This window comes from Haliotis rubra, unplaced genomic scaffold, assembly GCF_003918875.1.
Source record: "Haliotis rubra isolate DU_JTF1 unplaced genomic scaffold, ASM391887v1 Scf76, whole genome shotgun sequence".
Lineage (NCBI taxonomy): Eukaryota > Metazoa > Mollusca > Gastropoda > Lepetellida > Haliotidae > Haliotis > Haliotis rubra.
In genome coordinates this window covers 1,372,800-1,387,063 of record NW_025767479.1, presented here as the reverse complement: position 1 = coordinate 1,387,063, position 14,264 = coordinate 1,372,800, and the positions used below count along the sequence as shown (strand labels likewise).

At 41.5% G+C, this 14,264-nt stretch overlaps 1 protein-coding gene across 19 annotated transcripts in view; it reads right to left on the bottom strand.

Annotated features, from left to right (window-relative positions):
- LOC124260375 (putative per-hexamer repeat protein 5) overlaps window positions 1–14,264 on the bottom strand; it is a 28,994-nt gene continuing 14,730 nt past the window's right edge. For 2 of the 19 annotated variants that reach the window (XM_046694668.1, XM_046694686.1), the window contains 15 exons: window positions 13,614–13,766; window positions 13,329–13,439; window positions 12,177–12,311; window positions 9,719–9,829; window positions 8,970–9,389; window positions 8,698–8,808; window positions 8,040–8,369; window positions 7,768–7,878; window positions 7,132–7,191; window positions 6,305–6,421; window positions 5,428–5,703; window positions 5,130–5,243; window positions 4,930–4,992; window positions 3,168–3,285; window positions 1–176 (listed from right to left, as the gene is read on the bottom strand). In XM_046694668.1, the coding sequence (XP_046550624.1) occupies window positions 50–176; window positions 3,168–3,285; window positions 4,930–4,992; window positions 5,130–5,243; window positions 5,428–5,703; window positions 6,305–6,421; window positions 7,132–7,191; window positions 7,768–7,878; window positions 8,040–8,369; window positions 8,698–8,808; window positions 8,970–9,389; window positions 9,719–9,829; window positions 12,177–12,311; window positions 13,329–13,439; window positions 13,614–13,766 (2,357 nt within the window). In that variant the 3' untranslated portion in view covers window positions 1–49. Of the gene's footprint in view, window positions 177–3,167; window positions 3,286–4,929; window positions 4,993–5,129; window positions 5,244–5,427; window positions 5,704–6,304; window positions 6,422–7,131; window positions 7,192–7,767; window positions 7,879–8,039; window positions 8,370–8,697; window positions 8,809–8,969; window positions 9,390–9,718; window positions 9,830–9,990; window positions 10,471–10,799; window positions 10,911–11,071; window positions 11,556–11,884; window positions 11,996–12,176; window positions 12,312–13,328; window positions 13,440–13,613; window positions 13,767–14,264 lie in introns of those variants that run through there. The other 17 variants (XM_046694673.1, XM_046694674.1, XM_046694677.1 and 14 more) reach the window with 17 other exon arrangements.

The window sequence follows — 14,264 nt, the reverse complement described above, 5'->3', positions numbered from 1 at the left end:
AACAATTATTGAGTTTATTGCACAGTAGAAAATGTGAAAGGTACATGTTTTATTCCTCCGTGTAGCCTGGTGGGTAGCTGATGGTGACACTAGAGGGGCAGCTGGGTGTCTTGCAGCACTTGCCGGGCTTGGGAGCCAACATTGTGCATGAGGCTGGCAGTGTGAAGTCATAGCACCTGAAAGAGAACACGCGTACCGTTATACATAGCACGTGTTGCATCATGCATAGCACCCGAAGGAGATATAGCACGTGTACCGTTATACATAGCACGTGTTGCATCATGCATAGCACCCGAAGGAGATATAGCACGTGTACCGTTATACACAGCATGTGTGTCAGCACACACAGCACCCGAAGGGGATAATGAACGTGTACCGTTATACACAGCATGTGTGTCAGCACACACAGCACCCGAAGGGGATAATGAACGTGTACCGTTATACACAGCATGTGTGTCAGCACACACAGCACCCGAAGGGGATAATGAACGTGTACCGTTATACACAGCATGTGTGTCAGCACACACAGCACCCGAAGGGGGATAATGAACGTGTACCGTTATATAGCATGTGTCAGCACACACAGCACCTGAAGGGGATAATGAACGTGTACCGTTATACACAGCATGTGTCGTCAGCACTACCTACACAGCACCCGAAGGGATAATGAACGTGTACCGTTATACACAGCATGTGTGTCAGCACACACAGCACCCGAAGGGGATAATGAACGTGTACCGTTATACACAGCATGTGTGTCAGCACACACAGCACCCGAAGGGGTTAATGAACGTGTACCGTTATACACAGCATGTGTGTCATCATGCACAGCACCCGAAGGGGATAATGAACGTGTACCGTTATACACAGCATGTGTGTCATCATGCATAGCACCGGAAGGGGATAATGAACGTGTACCGTTATACACAGCATGTGTGTCATCATGCATAGCACCCGAAGGAGATAAAATTTATATAACCTGTTGTATGGTATGTTGTTGAAGTACAACCTTATTTACTCAGTTTGTTGTGGTACATACGCTGTCTACGTTTACGAGGCTGCTCCTGTCTTACGAAAGGAGCAAGAGGTCCTTATTTTACTTGGTTGTTACTTATTTTGACTCCAGAGACTTTAGTTATCATGAAACTTGCCTTGTATGCATTTATTGTCTTTTTCTAGTCATTAATACATGTCGTATGCGGCCAGTCTGTGATGGTGTTGAGGCAGCAGATTTGGGTACCACTCAGTGACAGATTTTGTTATTGTATGTGTTAGGTATATCACTTTTATTGCAAAAACAGATAGACATGATGCCAATAAACAACTACAATGCATACACATATTTTTCAGAAGTGTAGAAATATTTTTTAAAATACCTTAGCAAATATATGGCTGGTAAGAAATGCGGTAACTTTTTTATAGAGCGGGTGTGTTTGAATGCTAATAATTGTTTAATTATGTTTTTCTGTGTGGAAAACAAAATGTATTTTGATAACTTATCCCTTGCTCTCTAGCCCCACATAAAATTCCATGTTAATTGTACGGGTAGAACTCGAGATATTCCTCGAAATACATTTACATACATTTGTACCTCATGACCTTCGAATTTCAAGGTAGAGGATATTTATAAAAGCTGTAAATTATTCTTTTTTAACATTTGTGTCTCTTTTGGGGATAGAAAGACCTGATTTACCATGACAATGACTATGTATGTTTATTTTGATTGTGTTTTACTCATTTTTAGACATTAGTCATGAAGCTTTGTTTAAAAGCAAAAAGTCTAAAAACAATTGATATGGTGCTACTTTTACAGGGTCAGACTTTCATATTGTATGTGGTAAATATATGCCTACTATCACCAAAATGGATAGACAAGATACCAATGCAGGGCTAGAATGCTTAAACATATTTTTTAAGTGCAGTCCTAACCAAAACAAATGGCTGAAAAAAACAATTTTTTTCTCAGGGTGGGTGCCTTGTAAATCTAAGAACCTTTTAATAAAATAATTTGGTATGAAAATCAAAGTGTTTTGTTGTTATTTAAGCTTCACTCTAGCAACACATCAAATTTGGTTGAAAAATTCCTATTAATAAAAAATGACTGATTATGCCCCGTAAAAGTTAATGTGCGTGGTATTCTCCAAGGGAGTGATTAATAATAATAATAATAATTGATTTATAGAGCGCCTATTTCCAAAAGATATTGCTCAATGGCGCTATGAAGAGAAAAGATTGTAGACAATGTCTATGGAAAAGAGAGTTTGAACAGATGAGTTTTGAGGGCAGTTTTGAAAGCATCAGCAGATTCTATTTCTTTTAGGGTGAGTGGTAGAATGTTCCAGAGATAGGGGGCTGCAGCAGAGAACGCTCTTGATCCCATGGCTGTTTTGACGTGAGGCTGTGTAAGCAGTAGGGAGTTTGACGAGCGGAGCAATCGGCTTGGAACATGGAGATGAATGAGGCTTTTAAGATATTGAGAAAACATGTTTTCATAGATGCAGCTGTGTATAAGAAGAAGAAGTTTGTATTGAATTCTGCTTGATACAGGAAGCCAGTGAAGAGTTTGGAGGATAGGTGTCACAGTTTGGTAGCGTGGTGCACGGGCAACAACACGGGCGGCTGAATTCTGAATCCGTTGGAGTTGTGAAAGGAGCTGTTGAGGAATGTTGTAATAGAGGGAGTTGCAGTAATCAAGTTTAGAGAGAACAAGGCTGGTCGTTAGAAGCTGGGCGGTGTTGAAGTCTAAGAGGGTTCGGATCTTGCTAATATTGAAGATATCGTAGAAGCATCCTTTGCTGAGTGATTTGATTTTCTAATGACATTGTTGATTGAAAGATGATACCAAGATTAAGCATTGAATCGAAGTCGCATTTTTACCAAGCAGGCGCCCGTCTCAAAGAAAAGCACTAATTCACTAATAAAGCGCCTGTACCAAAGAACAAGCACTCGTTCACCTAGCAAGTGCCTGTGTCAAGGACTCGTTCACCTAGCAAGTGCCTGTGTCAAGGACTCGTTCACCTAGCAAGTGCCTGTGTCAAGGACTCGTTCACCTAGCAAGTGCCTGTGTCAAGGACTCGTTAACCGAACAAGGGCCTGTGTCAAGGACTCGTTCACCTAGCAAGTGCCTGTGTCAAGGAAAAACACTCGTTCACCAAGTAAGAACTTACAGATCGTCACAGGCATATCGGCCGGTCTTAGCATCCTGGCACGTGCATCTCTGCTTGCACCCATCTTTAAATGACTGTCCCTGTTGGTAGACCTGGCCTTTGAACACACACCCGGAACCTGGGGAAGATTTCAAGCATTTGCCGTTATAACATATCCTGTAACACATGTTGCAACCACTGTCTCTACCTTACCACCCCCGAAGGAGATATAGCACGTGTACCGTTACAGGGCTCTGGTCTCTCTGGCCATGATATTTCTGAAATTTTGCGAAAACCTGAGTAAAACCATATTCACGCATCCCACCTAAAGTACTGTCGGAAATGCTAGAAAGGTGATAAATGTACCATGTTGTCAATATATCAACTCACCTATAGTGTACCTAATATTTATTTCAATTGATTTAACATTCCCATGCATTTAAAGGGCAGTTTACAGGAGAGTTCAACAACAGAAATCTGAAATAGTCTTGACATTTATGCTAATAATACAGGTGGTGTAAAATATGAATAAACGTTTTTCTTAAACAAATAAATGTTGAATGTTTGTGTTACTTTACTTAATTATCGTTTCTTTATTGGAGAAATATTAATATAAATGTTGATAAATTGATAAAGACGTTTCCCGTCATGCATGCACATCTTTATCACAGCGTCCACTATGGCCAACTATTTGCAGTCGATTGTTGCAAAGGTTTATAAGTTTTTTTGTGCTTGAAGAAGACAGAGGTAAACCTTTCATTAGTTTAGAAAGGGTTTATTACAGAACTTGTACAGCTGTTGGTATGTCTTACCAATAAGTTTAGATATTGTAAACAAATCAGACAAGACAGGGACCGTCTTAAAAGCATAACCGGGACGTAAAACCATCCTTGACAACTTTGACAAGAGAGTACTTAGACGGGCGGTCTACAAACTTTATGAGAAGAAGAATATATATATTCTAAAGAAGCTACACCAGTGACTTCGTTAAATCTTTGGCCAATGTTCACAACTAGATTAAACTGACCGAATTACATCCATATTTTTGCAATGAAATATACTGTTGACATGCAAAACATTTATTAAAACGTTGCACATTTCTACAATCAGTCGATAAGATAACACAAGTGATAGGATTCTTTCCAATGTACAGTAATTCGTATGTTTATTTCAAAACAAACACACATACACAAATGATCCCCTACATAACCAATACGTATACTATACGTACACATATTCAACATTTCGAAGAAAACATCTATTGAGATGACCCCTCGTCCGAGCGCTGGCCCAGGTGTCAATTTCACCTGTCGATACCGTGCATGCTGATGACGTAACACAGGCAGTTAATGTTTGTATCAAATACCGTCCCACTACCCCTTTTTTAAAAGTTTTTGGTATTTTCATCAGTAAAAACACATTTTAGGGCATTTCTCAAAATCTATTCCCTCCGTCTACATTAGGTAGATGTTTCTTAAAGTGATGTTTGTTATTTAAGTAACTGTAATATCTCTGAACTTTAAATATAAGTCAAAAAGCATTTTTCTAGCATTTCCGACAGTACTTTAGCTACCGCTACCGTATGCACCTTGTAGAATCATACGCCCGTTACATGGTATACATTTCGGTGACCATATGATATTGGTATGCGTTTTCAGATATACAAGATGCACAGGAATACACTGAATGCTGATCTCCGTAACGATAATGTTTCTTTTATATCTATTTATATTTTCTTTTAAACATGCCATGGGCACTTTACAAAAGTAAAATCGTCACCTACTTGTTCCTGTAAAGGTCCCGCTACCGGTTCCAGTTCCCGTTATAGTACCAGCACCAGTTCCGGCTTGAAAAAACAATCTTCATTTACTTTTTATCACATAGTGATGTCAGCAGATGCATATAGGTCCTCCTTTGTCTTCACTCTAAGTGTTACATTGTAAACATTATCCAGTTTTACAACTGATCAGTAAACATACTTACAGCACATATTACAAGTCTTGGCGCAGTTATCCTTGGCCCATTTATCATACTGACTGTTGGTACAGACACTTGCGCCGTAGGCAGCACAGTTCTGGATTACATCCGCACAAGCACCTGTAGAAGCAGAATGTGGTTGTAACACGTACAATCTTCAGCATAACACCTTTCACAGAGTATAACGCCGTGATCAGTTATTGTTCACGTAAGAATCTATAGTGGCATTTTGCATGCATTTGTGTTCTAGATGAATGGACGTTTTGTACATGTTGCGTTTATTTTGTGTCTCTTGTATTATTACCTGTCCCACCTGGATACATGATGGTGCCAGTTCCATTTCCGGTTCCAGTTCCACCAGGGTAGATAATGGTCCCCGTTCCAGTTCCAGTTCCAGTTCCGGTTCCGGTTCCGGTTCCGGTTCCGGTCCCGGTCCCTGTCCAGGTTCCAGTTCCACCAGGGAGGGGAACTCCACTAGGGTAGTAAATGGTCCCCGTTCCAGTTCCAGTTCCAGTTCCAGTTCCGGTCCCGGTTCCTGTTCCCCCAGGATAGATGATTGTGCCAGTACCCGTTCCGGTGCCTGCAGAATTGCCTTACATGTTTATCGATGAACTGATGTGTTAACATGCAATTTAGAACAAGCAGTCTACCCTGGAATGGTCATGTTTTTAACACTTTTAGCCAAAATCTGACTAGAGTCTAAGTATCTCCATTACAAGCAGTTTAAGGTAGTATCTGACTAGCAGTATCTGTCTAGCAATATCTGTCTAGTAGTATCCTTCAGACTTATATATTTTCTATCCCTGATTAGAGGTATCTGTCTAGTAGTATCTGTCTAGTAGTATCTGTCTAACAGTCAACAGCAGACCTATCTTCAACATTTACTGGCGTCGGCGAGGAGAAGGTGAATCAACGCAATGAACACACTCCTACTGTCAGTGATAACTTGTCCCTGAATCTGACCCATAAGCAAATTGAATACGCAGCGACCAAGCTTTAACTTCGAGACAACGATATATTCGACACATCAAAGTTTGACACAACAGCGAGACTGTAGATTCGCTCTCGTTACCAGTCCTTCAGACATTATATATTTCTATCCCTGATGGTACACTTTGGGGAATAATTCTCTGAGTTTTTTTGGTCAAACTAATTGAATTAAATATATTTGGTGTACCCACCTTGACACTTATTACAAAACTTCGGGCATGTGTTGACCGCCCATTTAGCGTACATTGCCTGAGTACAAACATCGGATCCATACTGAGCACAATTTGGTGCTTTGTCCACGCATGCGCCTGCAAAAACACACGAGATTACAAGAGGTCTTAGAGACTCTATAATTTGTTCAATAATAAGCATTTCGCATTTTGAAGAGATAAACAAAGCAAATGTTTTTCAAGACATCCAGGGAATATCAAACAAACTTAATATTTGTGTTGTTTTCTGGAACAAATTCATTAAACTGTCTGTCACAAGAAACTTTACCACGTAGAATTGTTCATGAGGATGATCACTGGATTGTCTGATCCGGATTATTTACTGAGTGTGGCGTAAAACAACAAACAAAGAAACAAACACAACCAATCATCTGATAAACAGACGTAAAGTCAACTAATCATGCTCAGATTACATTCCCAATACAGCTTGAACTATTTCAGTCGTAAAACCAACAAGAAACGAAGAGGAGAGTTGGTATATGAAGCTTCAGTTTTGATGCAACGTCTTTACTTGTATGATAGAAACGGTTCCATCAGGTATTGAGGATGTGTAACTAAATTGTGGTCTTTACATTTCATGAATATTTCATATTTCACATCGTGACAAGTTTACCACTGATTGAATGAACGGTATGCACTTGGGAACGACTGCTTCTTCCATTGTGTGTGAATAGATTACATATTTGTTTAATCGCTATCAAGTCTTCAACAGATGTTGTCCAGATATACCCAGTGGATATTATAAGTGCGTATATATCACCATCTCCAGTATTGGTGTATGACAGTACCTGTTCCAGTTACTGTGCCGGTTCCAGTTCCGGTTCCACTTCCAGTTCCGGTTATTGTACCTGTTCCAGTGCCAAACGAATTAGATTGTGATAGTAACTGAGTAAACGAGGTATGAGTTTTAACAGGTGTAGGTGGTAAGGTAGATTTATCTATCGATGGAGTCCGTAGCTGTAGGCAATGAGAAACATTGTATATTCGTATTTTCTCGTTTTTTCGATGAGCCACTATTCGGCACGAATCGATGAGATACACAGAGCATTTGGCACAACCGTATGACGATCGCCCCAATGGTTGAAGGAACTCTCACATATATGCGCATATCATACGATTATAGGCACTAATCCTAAATTCAAAAACTATAATTCATTTACAAATAAGAACGCTTGGAAGTCAATGCTAATGCTATTTGAAGACAAACGTATGACTGGCAGAGTATTGGTGGAGAGTATGTATGATCTACCAATGAAATCAATCCCCTGTGGCTGCTGTGATCAATTATTACCGACAAAGACAATGAAAATAAATTGGACATTCATATTTTCTCATTCACAAGATTGTATACACAGAGTATTTGGCACGACCGTAAGAAAGAGCTCTCACACATTTGTATATGTCATAAAATCATAGTAACTAACACTTGTTGCAGGTCAAGGCACAGTTGTCGATTGCCCACTGCTCGTATTGTCCACTGCAGACCGTGCTGGTGTCGTAACTCTTGCAGTTGGCCAGTTTATCCACACAGGTACCTGTGAAAACAGTCTGGCTGATTATTCTCTATTAGAAATTTGTTTGTTCTAATGTTTATGTTTCATCTTTAGATAATATAACCCGTTACAACAAAATTTTAGAACACAATTTATTATCATCTGAATGTTGAATTAAATATGATTCGTTTCTGAACCTGTACCTGTTCCAGATCCTGTTCCAGTTCCAGGTCCATAAGTAATTCCGGTGCCAGTCCCAGGCCCATAGGTAATTCCAGTGCCAGTCCCAGGCCCATAGGTAATTCCAGTGCCAGTCCCAGGCCCATAGGTAATTCCGGTGCCGCTCCCAGGCCCATAGGTAATTCCGGTGCCAGTTCCAGGCCCATAGGTAATTCCGGTGCCAGTTCCAGGCCCATATGTTATTCCGGTGCCAGTTCCAGGACCATAGGTAATTCCGGTGCCAGTTCCAGGACCATAGGTAATTCCGGTGCCAGTGCCAGGTCCAGTGATTGTTCCACCTCCTGATCCTGTACCTTAATACAAACCCTATACTCAACTACGAAATTTTCACAATAAGAACGCTTGAAAGTCAATGTTAATGCTACATGAAAACAAGCGTGTGACTGACAGAATATTGTAGTAGAGAATGTTTGATCTATCAGTGAAATCAATCTCCTGTAGCTGTTGTGATCAAATATTACTGACAAAGACAATGGAATTAATTGCATATTTGCCATTTTCTCATTCACTAGATTATATACGCAGAGTATTTGGCACGACCGTATGACTATTTTCTATATAAGTATTTAGTGGAAAGAGCTCTCACATATCTGTATATGTCATAAAATCATAGTAACTAACACTTGTTGCAGGTCAAGGCACAGTTGTCGATCGCCCACTTCTCGTACGTTCCACTGCAGACCGTGCTGGTGTCGTAACTCTTGCAGTTGGCCAGTTTATCCACACAGGTACCTGTGAAAACAGTCTGGCTGACTATTCTCTATTAGAAATTTGTTTGTTCTAATGTTTATGTTTCATCTTTAGATAATATAACCCGTTACAACAAAATTTTAGAACACAATTTATTATCATCTGAATGTTGAATTAAATATGATTCGTTTCTGAACCTGTACCTGTTCCAGATCCTGTTCCAGTTCCAGGTCCATAAGTAATTCCGGTGCCAGTCCCAGGTCCATAGGTAATTCCAGTGCCAGTCCCAGGCCCATAGGTAATTCCAGTGCCAGTCCCAGGCCCATAGGTAATTCCGGTGCCGCTCCCAGGCCCATAGGTAATTCCGGTGCCAGTTCCAGGCCCATTGGTGATCCCGGTGCCAGTTCCAGGCCCATAGGTAATTCCGGTGCCAGTTCCAGGACCATAGGTAATTCCGGTGCCAGTCCCAGGCCCGTATGTTATACCGGTGCCAGTTCCAGGACCATAGGTAATTCCGGTGCCAGTTCCAGGGCCATAGGTAATTCCAGTGCCAGTCCCAGGACCATAGGTCATTCCGGTGCCAGTGCCAGGTCCAGTGATTGTTCCACCTCCTGATCCTGTACCTTAATACAAACCCTATACTCAACTACGAAATTTTCACAATAAGAACGCTTGAAAGTCAATGTTAATGCTACATGAAAACAAGCGTGTGACTGACAGAATATTGTAGTAGAGAATGTTTGATCCATCAGTGAAATCAATCTCCTGTAGCTGTTGTGATCAAATATTACTGACAAAGACAATGGAATTAATTGCATATTTGCCCTTTTTCTCATTCACTAGATTATATACGCAGAGTATTTGGCACGACCGTATGACTATTTTCTATATAAGTATTTAGTGGAAAGAGCTCTCACATATCTGTATATGTCATAAAATCATAGTAACTAACACTTGTTGCAGGTCAAGGCACAGTTGTCGATCGCCCACTTCTCGTACGTTCCACTGCAGACCGTGCTGGTGTCGTAACTCTTGCAGTTGGCCAGTTTATCCACACAGGTACCTGTGAAAACAGTCTGGCTGACTATTCTCTATTAGAAATTTGTTTGTTCTAATGTTTATGTTTCATCTTTAGATAATATAACCCGTTACAACAAAATTTTAGAACACAATTTATTATCATCTGAATGTTGAATTAAATATGATTCGTTTCTGAACCTGTACCTGTTCCAGATCCTGTTCCAGTTCCAGGTCCATAAGTAATTCCGGTGCCAGTCCCAGGCCCATAGGTAATTCCGGTGCCAGTCCCAGGCCCATAGGTAATTCCAGTGCCAGTCCCAGGCCCATAGGTAATTCCGGTGCCAGTCCCAGGCCCATTGGTAATTCCGGTGCCAGTTCCAGGCCCATAGGTAATCCCGGTGCCAGTTCCAGGCCCATAGGTAATTCCGGTGCCAGTTCCAGGCCCATAGGTAATTCCGGTGCCAGTCCCAGGCCCGTATGTTATACCGGTGCCAGTTCCAGGACCATAGGTAATTCCGGTGCCAGTCCCAGGCCCGTATGTTATTCCGGTGCCAGTTCCAGGACCATAGGTAATTCCGGTGCCGGTTCCAGGCCCATATGTAATTCCAGTGCCAGTCCCAGGACCATAGGTCATTCCGGTGCCAGTGCCAGGTCCAGTGATTGTTCCACCTCCTGATCCTGTACCTTAATACAAACCCTATACTCAACTACGAAATTTTCACAATAAGAACGCTTGAAAGTCAATGTTAATGCTACATGAAAACAAGCGTGTGACTGACAGAATATTGTAGTAGAGAATGTTTGATCCATCAGTGAAATCAATCTCCTGTAGCTGTTGTGATCAAATATTACTGACAAAGACAATGGAATTAATTGCATATTTGCCCTTTTTCTCATTCACTAGATTATATACGCAGAGTATTTGGCACGACCGTATGACTATTTTCTATATAAGTATTTAGTGGAAAGAGCTCTCACATATCTGTATATGTCATAAAATCATAGTAACTAACACTTGTTGCAGGTCAAGGCACAGTTGTCGATCGCCCACTGCTCGTACGTTCCACTGCAGACCGTGCTGGTGTCGTAACTCTTGCAGTTGGCCAGTTTATCCACACAGGTACCTGTGAAAACAGTCTGGCTGATTATTCTCTATTAGAAATTTGTTTGTTCTAATGTTTATGTTTCATCTTTAGATAATATAACCCGTTACAACAAAATTTTAGAACACAATTTATTATCATCTGAATGTTGAATTAAATATGATTCGTTTCTGAACCTGTACCTGTTCCAGATCCTGTTCCAGTTCCAGGTCCATAAGTAATTCCGGTGCCAGTCCCAGGCCCATAGGTAATTCCGGTGCCAGTCCCAGGCCCATAGGTAATTCCAGTGCCAGTCCCAGGCCCATAGGTAATTCCGGTGCCGCTCCCAGGCCCATTGGTAATTCCGGTGCCAGTTCCAGGCCCATAGGGTAATCCCATAGGTGCCAGTTCCAGGCCCATAGGTAATTCCGGTGCCAGTTCCAGGCCCATAGGTAATTCCGGTGCCAGTCCCAGGCCCGTATGTTATACCGGTGCCAGTTCCAGGACCATAGGTAATTCCGGTGCCAGTCCCAGGCCCGTATGTTATTCCGGTGCCAGTTCCAGGACCATAGGTAATTCCGGTGCCGGTTCCAGGCCCATATGTAATTCCAGTGCCAGTCCCAGGACCATAGGTCATTCCGGTGCCAGTGCCAGGTCCAGTGATTGTTCCACCTCCTGATCCTGTACCTTAATACAAACCCTATACTCAACTACGAAATTTTCACAATAAGAACGCTTGAAAGTCAATGTTAATGCTACATGAAAACAAGCGTGTGACTGACAGAATATTGTAGTAGAGAATGTTTGATCCATCAGTGAAATCAATCTCCTGTAGCTGTTGTGATCAAATATTACTGACAAAGACAATGGAATTAATTGCATATTTGCCCTTTTTCTCATTCACTAGATTATATACGCAGAGTATTTGGCACGACCGTATGACTATTTTCTATATAAGTATTTAGTGGAAAGAGCTCTCACATATCTGTATATGTCATAAAATCATAGTAACTAACACTTGTTGCAGGTCAAGGCACAGTTGTCGATCGCCCACTGCTCGTACGTTCCACTGCAGACCGTGCTGGTGTCGTAACTCTTGCAGTTGGCCAGTTTATCCACACAGGTACCTGTCAAAGCAGACTCTCTGCTGATCAAATATTACTGACAAAGCAAAGGCAATGAAACAAATATACAGTATACGACATTTCATGCAGGTCAGGGGGCAATTATCGACGGCCCACTTAGTGTATTTGAGATCGCTGCGACAAAATAGCCTGTCATTCTAAAAGGTTTTAAACACCCATGTACCGGTTCCGGTCCCAGTTCCTGTAATCATTCCAGTACCATTCCCAGATCCTGTAATCGTTCCAGTTCCGGTTCCAGTTCCTGTTATAGTTCCCGTCTGTGTCACAGTTCCAATTCCGATTCCCGTCATAGATCCACCTGAAATGATGTAAACGCCGTCATAACAATATTCATTACCCCATAGTCATGACCCTAATATCATTGTATTATCATAGTTACTCGTAGACGCGATAGAGACTAGTACCGTTTCTGTAAACTTCAATGATGTGAAACAATATTGATAGTATTTCGTTCAAACAGTCTTGGTGAACTATTCTTCACATAGGTGAAAGACAATTAGGAAAGACATTGTGTAGCTGCTAGAAGGTGTGATGCGAGGGGGTATCAAAAAGTTCCAATTATCCCCAAGAAGTTATTTCGCAATCAGGATAACATTTTGACTGTAACATCAGTGATCCTTATCTAGTAAATGGACCAAGTACTACTTCACTACTCTTGTGCTAGCTGATCATACACACCAGTACCCCCAAGTATGGAGAATATTGAGGCGCGCAGAGTAATTAAGTTCTTGCACTTGAATGACTGTACTGCACGACAAATACACGATGGGATGTAATCTGTTTAAGGTAATGATAACCCATCCTATGACACTGTTGTGACATTGAAAAGGAATTTCCAAGCTGGTCACATGTCCCTCACAGATGAGCCAAGAAGTGGACGCCCCTCACTGACTGATGATTTGGACACCGTGAACAAAGTCGAGGCGCTGGTTCAGGAAGATCGCCGTGTAACAATACAAATGGTTATGCATGAGACCGACTTGAGTTATGGCAGTGCATGGAACATCATTCATAACCAACTGCACGTGTCCAAAGTGTCCGCACGCTGGGTTCCTCGCTTACTGACTCATCTTCAAAGACAGACTCGACGGGACATGTCACGACAGGCATTGGAGCTTCTGTAGCAGGGTGAAGAGGATTTCTTCAGATGTCTTGTAACCATGGACGAATGTTGGGACTATTTGTATGATCCTGAGACAACAGAGATGAGTAAAGAGTGGAAACATGCCACGACCGTATGACTATTTTCTATATAAGTATTTAGTTGAAAGAGCTCTCACATATCTGTATATGTCATAAAATCATAGTAACTAACACTTGTTGCAGGTCAAGGCACAGTTGTCGATCGCCCACTGCTCGTACGTTCCACTGCAGACCGTGCTGGTGTCGTAAGTCTTGCAGTTGGCCAGTTTATCCACACAGGTACCTGTCAAAGCAGACTCTCTGCTGATCAAATTTTACTGACAAAGCAAAGGCAATGAAACAAATATACGACATTTCATGCAGGTCAGGGCGCAATTATCGACGGCCCACCTAGTGTATTTGAGATCGCTACGACAAAATAGCCTGTCATTCTAAAAGGTTTTAAACACCCATGTACCGGTTCCGTTCCCAGATCCTGTAATCGTTCCAGTACCATTCCCAGATCCTGTAATCGTTCCAGTTCCTGTTATTGTTCCCGTTCCGGTTCCAGTTCCTGTTATAGTTCCCGTCTGTGTCCCAGTTCCAATTCCGGTTCCCGTTATAGATCCACCTGAAATGATGTAAACGCCGTCATAACAATATTCATTACCCCATAGTCATGACCCTAATATCATTGTATTATCATAGTTACTCGTAGACGCGATAGAGACTAGTACCGTTTCTGTAAACTTCTATGATGTGAAACAATATTGATAGTATTTCGTTCAAACAGTCTTGGTGAACTATTCTTCACATAGGTGAAAGACAATTAGGAAAGACATTGTGTAGCTGCTAGAAGGTGAGATGCGAGGGGGTATCAAAAAGTTCCAATTATCCCCAAGAAGTTATTGCGCAATCAGGATAACATTTTGACTGTAACATCAGTGATCCTTATCTAGTAAATGGACCAAGTACTACTTCACTACTCTTGTGCTAGCTGATCATACACACCAGTACCCCCAAGTATGGAGAATATTGAGGCGCGCAGAGTAATTAAGTTCTTGCACTTGAAGGACTGCACTGCACGACAAATACACGATGAGATGTAATCTGTTTAAGGTAATGATAA